Source organism: Paroedura picta, chromosome 16, assembly GCF_049243985.1.
Source record: "Paroedura picta isolate Pp20150507F chromosome 16, Ppicta_v3.0, whole genome shotgun sequence".
Lineage (NCBI taxonomy): Eukaryota > Metazoa > Chordata > Lepidosauria > Squamata > Gekkonidae > Paroedura > Paroedura picta.
In genome coordinates, this window is record NC_135384.1 from 5,061,732 (window position 1) to 5,071,741 (window position 10,010).

General features: G+C 53.4%; 1 protein-coding gene across 1 annotated transcript; it reads right to left on the reverse strand.

The window, feature by feature from the left end:
- Positions 1–371: 371 nt before the first annotated feature.
- Positions 372–3,670, reverse strand: LOC143826113 (cardiotrophin-2-like). Its single transcript, XM_077314744.1, has 2 exons — positions 3,501–3,670; positions 372–947 (listed from the first exon to the last, which is right to left on the reverse strand). Exons 1-2 carry the CDS (start codon positions 3,657–3,659, stop codon positions 474–476), a joined length of 633 nt encoding a protein of 210 aa, XP_077170859.1. The 5' UTR covers positions 3,660–3,670; the 3' UTR covers positions 372–473.
- Positions 3,671–10,010: the final 6,340 nt, after the last annotated feature.

Genomic DNA, 10,010 nt, shown 5'->3' on the forward strand with positions numbered 1-10,010 from the left:
GGGATCGTCAGAGCTTTACAAAACCTTCGCAGTACAAAATAAGTTACGTCTGGTCATTCTTCTTCGTTAAATAGGACATAAATAAACCATGTAAACTTTCCTGTGTGGCATAAATAACAACCCGATATGTACAAGCGTATCACACACACGACCGCAGCCCGGCAGCCGAAATTGAGGTCCACAGGAACACTCGGACATCGATGAACCGAATTCAGCTGAAGGGTCAAGGGAGGGGTGGCCAAACGGTGGCTCTCCAGATGTACCCGGACTACAATTCCCATGAGCCCCTGCCAGCACTGGCAGGGGCTCATGGGAATTGTAGTCTGGGGACATCTGGAGAGCCACCGTTTGGCCAACCCTGTCGTAAACCTTCTTCCACCTGTGGGAATGCCGTTCTGTCGGGGAAGCTTCCTACTTGAAAGCCCTCCATGATCTCTGCCTTCAAACACACGCGTTCCCCTCAACAGCCTGTCCTACGGGGAGAAGCTGGGAGCGGGGAACTTCTTCGTGAGGCGAGCAAAGTCTTTCACGGTGCGGTCGACCCATTCCTTGTACCTGAGGCAGACAATGTACCCCCGGACCTTCTTCTCGAAGTTGTTGGCTCCGACGGCCTGCAAGGTGAGGGTGTCCTCCGCCTTGGCAACTGGGAAATGTAAGGCCGCCATGATGGACGTCAGGTTGCTGAGGAGGCCTTTGATGTGCAGCTGGGTGACTTTCAACATCTCCAGGAGGTCCTCTTGGTCGGGGTTGAGCTCCATCTGGTCATTCCTGACCAGCAGGAGGAACTTGAAGAACTCCTTGTAGGCCTTGTAGTTCTGGCTGAGGCGTTCGGAGTCGCTGAGGTTGGACCACGCGAGGAAAGGAATGGCAGCTGACGGCACCCCTTCGTAACCGATCTTATGGGCGTCGAAGTCCGGATCGCTGAACGGGCTGCCCTGGTGAATCAGCTGGAAGCCAAGAGAAAGGAACGTAAAACGGAGTGAGTCGGCGTGGAGGGGAAGCAGGCAGGAAGCCACCAGGCCTACTGGATCTGGTCCAGCATCTTCAGACCACATCTTTGAGAAGTCATCTCATAAAATCCGTGACTATAAGGATTATTTTGTGGGATCAGAACGGGAGGATTTTTCCTCCCTCTCCCAAAATGCTGGAACTCGAGGGCATGCAAAGAAACCGATAAGCAGTTGGATGCCAGTCAAGGTCTTCTGATTCTGATAAGTGACAGAGTCAGGTTGGCCAAAAGAATATAATGTAAGTGGGATTTTCTGCCAGAGGGTGCAGTGATGGCCACAGGCGCGGACGGCTTTTAAAATGGATCATTAGAGAGAGATTCCTGAAGGACAGGTCTGTCAGTGGATAATAGCCATGGGGACTAAAGAGAACCTCCACAGTGAGAGGCAGTGAGCCTCTGAATCCCAGAGCCAGGAGGCAACATCAGGGGAAGGCCTCAGGCTCTCTGCCCTGTTGTTGGACCTTCAGAGAAACTGGTTAGCCTCTGTTTGACGCTGGACAAGATGGACCACTGTCCAATCCAGCAGGGCTCTTACTGCATTCTATGGCTCTCCGGAAGAGGCCAGGCAGGGTGGAGATAGCCAGGCTGGTCTTAGGACTACAGAGACCTGGGTTCAAGTCTCCATTCAGCTGTTACTTGGGAGCAGGCAGTTTCTCTTGGTCTGACCTGCCTTCTGGTAAGGATAAAATGAGGGGAAAGGACTCTGGGGCCTTCCGTGGATTCCGTACAGGGAGGGTGGGGTGAGGCTGTGGTTGATATCAGGATGGACAGAACTTCTCTACAGTTTATCTCCAGCACGTAGTCATTGGCCAGATGTTTCTAGGGAGGGAGGCTTCCACAGTGGCTCAGAGCCATGTAAACAGCTGGATCTCCACTCTGTTTTTTTCCCCCTCTCCCCAAACCCTGGAACTTGGGGGCACCCAATGAAACTCATAAGCCATAGATTCAGGATGGATGCAAGGAACTATTTCTTGACACGTGTGGCTTAAAGGTGGTGGTGCGGGAACCGTATTCAGGTTATTTGTTTACGCCTTTTTAAGGGCCCTCAGAATCGCAGGGCAAGGAACGGCGTGGGGAAATGGTTCCCTCTTGGACTCCAATGCCAATCAGTTCCATTGGGGAAACCGAAGCCCTACAGCAAGGGTCCCCAACAAGGTGCCCACGGGTAAATGTACACCCTGCTCCCTCCCCAAGTCTGGGACAGCCTTTCAGATATAAAATGCATCCCCCAGTTAGCTGATAGGTATTGAGAGCCAGCTCGGTGCGACAGCCTTTAACCCTGAGAACTGGGTTTGATTCCCTGCTCCTCCTCATGCAGCCAGCTGGGTGACCTTGGGCCAGTCACAGTTCTCACCGAGCAGTTCTCTCAGAGCTCTCTAAGCCCCACCCACCGCACAGGGTGTCTGTTGTGGGGAGAGGAAAGGAAGGCGCTTTGGGACACATGAGGCCTGCTGGGTGACCTTGGGCCAGTCCCGCTTCTCTCAGAGCTCTCTCAGCCTCACCCACCTCCCAGGGTGTCTGTGGTGGGGAGAGGAAGGGAAGGCGATTGTAAGCCAAAAAAACCAGCTCTTTTTCTTCTTCGATTTGGGCTTGGGGGAGGGGGCGTGGAGAAATGTACCCTCCAGCCGTCACCTCTCAGCAATCCCGGGGGCGGCACCCAGCGGCCCCTCATCCCTTTGGACCCCAGGAGCATTAGAACTCATGTTTCCCAGGCTAATGAACCGTAATTCCACCTCAGTTAGTTTCTCCTTTAGGTGGATGCCGGCGGCTTGGCCGCCTGCCCAGGTAGGGGCAGGGATGACCTCATTTACATCTGGCAGCTTAGGCCCGGGCAGGTTGGGGGAAGTGGAGCCTGCAAATATTTGGGCATTCGGCCACAGATGGCAGAATAGGAACCGAGGCCGGGGAGGTTTCGCAGTGGAGCCGGAGGAGGCCTCTCTGTTGATCCAGACTTTGCAGGGGGCGAGGGAGGGGGCCTCCTATGTTGCAAAGGGTTTCCAGGGGTGGGACAAAGGTGCCGTGGGCTGTTTCTTGTTGCCGACACTGGTTTCGGTAGAGTGTGAAGGCAGAGGAGAGGAAGAAGAAGAAGAGCTGAATTTTTATGCCCCATTTATACCCCACTTTGCACTACCTGAAAGTGTTCCAAAGCGGCTTACAAACACCTTTCCCTTGCTCTCCCCACAACAGGCACCTTGGCAGGTAGGTGGGGCTGAGAGGGCTCAGAGAGAACCGGGACTGGCTCAAGATTGCCCAGGGAGATTTTGGGGTCAGCAAAGCTATGGGTACTTCTCCCCCCGAAGTCTTGCAATACACCCTGTTCGTAGCACTACCAATTTCAAGGAGGGGCCTGGAGGAACATTCCCAATCCCCACGTGGAGGCAGGCGTGTGGAAAGGGACCGGTATTCTTACCGAGTCGATTCGCATGCACTTGGCCCCCCCCGGACTTACTTCTCACGCTCTGCAAAACGCACGGCAGCCTCTGGTACTTACATAGGTGCGCAAGAGGACCGAGCTGTTGAGCTGCATGTGGTGGGCCAGGTTGAAGGTCTGAGCGATGGCCGTGGTGACAGCACTGAGGCTGGAGTCCTGAGCGGCTCTGGAGAGATCTGGGTCGGGGGAGACCACGTGGAGCAAGGCAGCGCAGAGCATCAGGGCGGTTCTTCTGCCTGCGGAGGTCGGCAAGGAGCAAGGGGTTAAAACCGAAAAAAGGAGCCAAAGGCCAACTTGAGAAAACGAGCCAGGAACCCAACGAATGTATGTCAAGATTAAAATACAAGAATTTGTTATTCAGTGCACATTATGATTTAAAAACAACATTGAAGTGTACGAATCGCAGTCTGTGCCATAGGGCAGGGGTAGTCAACCGGTGGTCCTCCAGATGTCCATGGACTACAATTCCCATGAGCCCCTGCCAGCAACTGCTGGCAGGGGCTCATGGGAATTGTAGTCCACGAACATCCGGAAGACCACAGGTTGACTACCCCTGCCATAGGGTATATACGAGCTCCATGGCTGCCCATGTTATGACTGTGTAGACTAGGGGTAGTCAACCTGTGGCCCTCCAGATGTCCATGGACTACAATTCCCAGGAGCCCCTGCCAGCAAACACCTATAGATACGTTTCCCAGAGCTTTAGGGATAGCGAGAAGATCTTGAGATTGGCACCAGCATTAGATTGACCGAGAGAAGAGTGAGTCAGCTGGTACTGCCAAACTGGCCGGGAAAAATGAACCATTTGTAGGATTTAAGAACTGGATAGAACTCCCAGCCAAAGCATAGCTTGGGGTCAGTGGCCTGGGTCTCCCGCCCCACCATCCGGCCTTGCTTACCCCTAAACTCACCACCACACAGCCTGGACCCCCTTCATTACCCGTATGCCAGCCTCACCGTGTGGCAGAAAGAGACAGTTCTCGGCAGGTCGTGGGTTCGTGGAATGCCCAGCGAACTGTTGATGGTTTCGTTTTTGATTGTTCTACTTGTGGGCGGGGGGGGGGAGGGGGAGGTTGCTTGGATTTTCTCCTTCAACGTGTCTTGGGTCATCTCCGGCAGTGCCAACCCAAACAGAGTCACGCCCTTCTCGCTCCATGGAAATCCGAGGGCTTTGATGGATGTCACTCTGTTTCCGATTGTGCCGTAAATAACAATACAGAGCTTGTGCATTCGGGAAGTTGAACATGAATCTGTCAACATTAATGTAAACACCGAGAGCCAATGTGGTATTGTGGTTAAGATCGGCGGCCTCTGACCTGGAGAACTAGGTTTCATTCCCTACACTTCCGCCTGAGGCCAGTGGGTGCCCTTGGGCCAGCACAGTTCTCTCAGAGCTCTCTCTCTCTCTCAGCGCCACCTACCTCACAGGGTGTCTGTTCTGGGTAGTGAAAAGCGGGGTATAAAAACCCAGCCCTTCTTAATTTGGCAAGAGTCATACACCTCCCCAAATTCCTCCTCTGGTAGGACATCTAACACTCCCCACCCCCATATTAATCCTTCAAAGCTTGGACAAATAATTCCACTTACCCAGGGGGGAAATCATGGCTCCTTCAGTTGGATGGAGAATTTCGGCGTTGTAGGGATGATGGCTCCTCTCTGTCGCCCCCAAATGGATGACGAAGGTATCTCACCTTCCGGCAACTTTCTAATGCTGCCCCCAAGAGGAGGATGAGGGTATCTCTCTAGCCTGTTGAATTCCTTCTCCTGTTCCCCAGCAGAGAAGGGGTTCTTCTTTCCAAAGACCAAAGCCCTCTGTTCCAGACTCTCCTCCTCGTGGGCTGCTGTCCTGGCCGGCACCTGAGCCTCCTTTATAGCCAGAAAAGGTGCTCTCCCCATCTTCTGTAATTTCCCCAGCTCTCCTCCCCTCCCCTCGGTAGTAAACACCTCCTCCAGAAAGGGGGAAATTAAGCACCGGACTCTGTTTCCTGGAGTCTGTTCCCAAGAAGACACTAGCTGGGGGATGCGAGGGGGGGGGCAAAAAGGGGTGGGGTCGATTGCGAAATCTCTCCTGTTTCCTGCACAGGGAGAGAAGAAAAGAAAGAAAAGGGAAAGACGGCACAGGAGAAGGGCTGGGGGGAACCACCAGAATATTTTGTTTCTAAAGTGTGTTGTGTTGTCAGCAGGCCGGTGTTTGAACAGACCAGAGAGCAAAATTGTATTCCAGGATGGGGAGGCCAGAAAGCTAAATTGCTCCGTTCTCTTGGATTCGGACAAGCACGGTTCAAAACCCATCAGAGGCTGCCCCAGCTCCGCCCCTCGGTTCTCTGGATTGCGTTTGTCCGCCGTTTCTCACTTGGGGTTGCCAGCCTCCAGGTAGGGCCTGGAGGTCTCCCAGAGTTACAACAGGCCTCCAGAGGACAGAGGTTAGTCCCCCCGGAGAAAAATCATTGCTTTGCAAGGATGTCCCTTCTCTCTTCAAACCTCATCTCTTTCCCAGGCAGCACCTGCAAATCTCCAGGAATTAGCCAGCTTGGAGTTGGCAACTGTACACGGTTTACTGCTTCAGCTCCCGACTTAAGCTCTCGGGGTCCCTACTTGGGCCTACCTTGGGGAGTCCAGCAGTTTTGGAATACAAAAAATATGTTTCCTTCCAAAATGGATTTTCCTTCCTTCCTTCCTTCCTTCCTTCCTTCCTTCCTTCCTTCCTTCCTTCCTTCCTTCCTTCCTTCCTTCCTTCCTTCCTTCCTTCCTTCCTTCCTTCCTTCCTTCCTTCCTTCCTCCCTTCCAATGAGTGGATATTTGCCTTCTTTCCAGCTACTCACTTCACCCTTCAGTCATTCCTCTCCCTACCCTACAGCTCCGCCCAGAGTGTTTGAAGTTACACCAATAAGAGCAAAGATGCCTCCAGGGTCTTTGTGTCTGGCCCACCTTTATCCAGTCAGGGCCACTGAGGTATTGAGGGGCAGTCTGAAATACAGGACAAGAATCACACAAAGAGCTTGCTAGACCTCGAGGAACCCATTTCTCACCAGTCTCTAATCCAAGATAAAAGGGAAAGATTCCTAAACCGCACAGAAGGGGAGCCGATAAACCCAAAGAGCCGGGGTGGGTGACCAGAAGGGGTGCTGAGTCCCAGCTGAGAAGGAGTGTGGACTCTTATGGGGCACTGAGCTTTTGAGGTCCCTCCACTCAATCCCCCCTTCCAGGCAGCACCCCAAAGTGTCCAGGAATTTCCCAATTTGGAGCTGACCCGCTTGTCCCTCGCTGGGAGTGTAAATTTCAATTCTCTCTCCCTGCAAGGAGAAACTCTGCAATTTCTTCCTGGCACACAAAGGGGCAACGGACTTGCCGCGAAAGAAAGGAACAAGAAAACCCAAGCACACCAGCCTGACCTCCTATTCCTCATTCACATCACTCCGTGCCCCAGACTCCTCACACACACACACACACACACACACAACCATCCGCTGATGTGCTCCAGGTTCTGATGGGGCATTTGACTGGGCCTGGGGGTGCCGACCTCAAGACGCTCCCTTCCCCCTCGGCAGCAGGAAGGGCTGGGCAGCCTGTGTGTGCAGGGAAGGCAATCCAAGATGTTTACTGCGATGAGTAAAACTTGAAAGAATCCGTTGCCCGATTGGGAGCAGGAACCGCGATGGGCATGAACAAACAAATTAACACCCCGGGGCCGAGCCACCTGCCTGTTACAGGCCTCTCGGCACGTCCTGGCATCGGGTTACGGCCTGCAAAGAAACTGAAGGCAGAGGAGAGACGGGTGGGGAGGGCCAGGAGCCGGGCAGGGTGCCACCCCCCCTTGGTCTCCTTCCAGACCGGAGAGAGGTAACCCACCAGGCCTGCCCCCTCCGGAGAGTGCCCGAGAGGAGAGAGCCCCTCGAGATTCAGTGAGGCTGTGGAAGGGAGGATCGCAGTCACTGTCGCTTGGCATGTCTTTTCGGCAAAAATTCCCTCTTCTGTCAACAGTACGAGAGCACCATTAGCACCCAGGGCAGCCATCATCGGCACAGCCTCCGGTCAGAAATCTGCCAACACCTTTCATTCCTCGCAGGTCCACTGGCCTGCTTCACTGCTCCACTGCTCCACTGGCCTGCTTCTGGAACTTTTGGGAGATAGTGGGGTATGCAGCTGACAAGACCTGGGTTCAAATGCTGGCTTGCTGGGGGGGGGGGAAGCGTCCTCCTAAAACCCCCGAACCCAACCGCATTAACAACCCTAAAAAGAGGAAGGCCATTTCTGATGGCGGCTGTGTTCGTCAACAGGGGAAGAGCTGAGCACCGTCAAACCCAACCAGGTTTTCAGGGTTCCAGCTTTTAAGAGACCAAGCTCTGAGGGAGAGAGCTTGGACTCTCAAAAGCCGATACCCTGAAAATCTTGTTGGTCCGGAAGGTGCTCCCGGACTCCAGTCTAGCTGTCCTAAAAGAGAAGACTGGAAGAAGATAAGAACATAAGGAGAAGCCATGTTGGATCAGGCTAAAGGCCCAGGCAGTCCAACGCAGGTCACAAAAACTGAGGGACCACCAGGAGATCCACCAGCAGGGCCAGAACCTCAGAAGGCCCTCCTCCAAGCACCAAGCCCCACTGCCCCAAACATAAGAACGTAAGAGGAGACCAATGACCCATCCAGTTCAACACTTTGTCCCTCAGTGGCCAAAACCCATATGCTGTTGGGAGTCCAGTCCCCCTTCCCCAAGCAGAGTTGATTGGTGAGAAGTTGTTTGATGCTTTCAGTTCTGCATCATTTCTCCGCCGCTGCCTGTTGTGGGGCTGCAGTTGAGGGACCCCAGGGAGAACACCCGGACCGCAGGTGCTGGGGGCCACAGCCCCCGGATCGTGTCTCAGGCCTTCCTCTCCTGGAGAGCGTTAATTATTAGCTGCCCCGGACGTGACACACTTTCGTTTTTTCCCCCCAGTGACTAACTTCTCTTTCGGTTTGGTCATGACGGAAACGCAGCCGCGTGCCAAGTGACGTCACCTCTTGGATCCCTTTTAGGCAAAAGGGCCACTTTGTGTGCATATCTGGGCCCCCACCCTGGGGAGCTGACCTCTACGCCGGCTCGGTCTGGGATGTCCCTCCGCCAGTTTGGAGCTTGGTGGCAAAACGAGGGGCAGAGAGGGACACCGACCCACGGCAAAGAATTACGGGCTCCGCTTAGGGCAGAAGATTCGGGGTGGGGGAAAAGGTGGTTTTCTGGCCTTTCACATCCCTCTCCCTGCATTTTTTGTAAAAAATAAGCGGCAGGCATAGTCCTTTTCAGTTTTCATGTATTTATTGATGGTATTTGTAAACCAACTTCCATGATGCTGTACAAGGTGCTGTGCGGGGGGGGGGGGGGGCGAGGGTGCTGGGTTCAACCCCAGGGTGACCCAGGTTCAAATTCCCCCCATGCGCTGGGAAACACAGTGGGTGACCTTCAGCCAATCTTTTTCTCTCAGAGTTGATTTTATAAGCCTACTTTTTGCTACCTGAGGGAGTCTTAAATGGCTGACAATTGCCTTCTCTTCCTCTCCCCACAACAGACACTCTGTGAGGGAGGTGGGGCTGAGAGAGCTCTGAGATAAGGGCAAGAACAGTCCTAACAGGACTGTGACTAGCCCAAGGTCACCCAGCTGGCTGCATGCGGAGGAGTGTGGAATCAAGCTCGGCTCTCCAGATTAGAGGCCACTGCTCTTAACCATGACACCATGTTAGGTCTCAGTGTGCCGCTCTAAGAATTTCTCCTAATTTCAACAGCCCTTACCATAGGGATTGTGAATATTCCTAGAGTGGCATTGTGTGTGTGATGCAACTTCACAGTGATTCTTTGAGCATCCACAATGATCCCCCTCCTCAAGAAAGACTCCCAGATCCGCATGCACCTGAGTCCTTTTCAACTCAGGAACTCAATCTTTACAACAGAGTGTGCCATGCACAGAGTGACTTGCATAAATCTAGAGGTTGCCATTGCGTGGATCACCCTGGTTAGGTCAGAGGCCAAGAGATTTAAAGTCTTCACACCTGTGTGAAAAAAAAATGGGTGGCAACTTTTTGCAGTGATTGAAATGCCTCAACTGTCTTCAAGGGCAGCCCCACATCAAGCACAGGGCAGTAGTCTAGTCGGAGAATCCCCAGTGCCTGGATTGTTCTTGGCACCTGGAAACAGACAGGGGAATTAATATTTGCATGGCCCAGATGCAAAATGGAGATAACTGGGATTAAGCAAGTAGGTGGGACAGCTCAAGTAGATGTCTGAATGCTTTAAATGCTTGGTGTGTGTGTGTGTGTGTTAAACTTGGGAAAAAAGAGTCAACCTTGAAGAGAAGCTCCTTCCCATTTCACAGAGCATGTGGAGTGGAGGGGACAGATGTAGCCCACCCCCAATACCCTGAGACGTCACTCAGCCGGTGTCCTGTGGACTCCAACCTGGCTCTCCAGATTAGAGGTGTCCCCTGGAGGCTGGCAACCAGACGCTGCTGCTTCAACCCCTGCTGCTGTTGCTCAGGAAGGAATTTTTGCAAAAAGTCCCCAGCTTTTCCGACGTGCCACCGCAGCCCAAGCGGACGGCTGTTGACAGA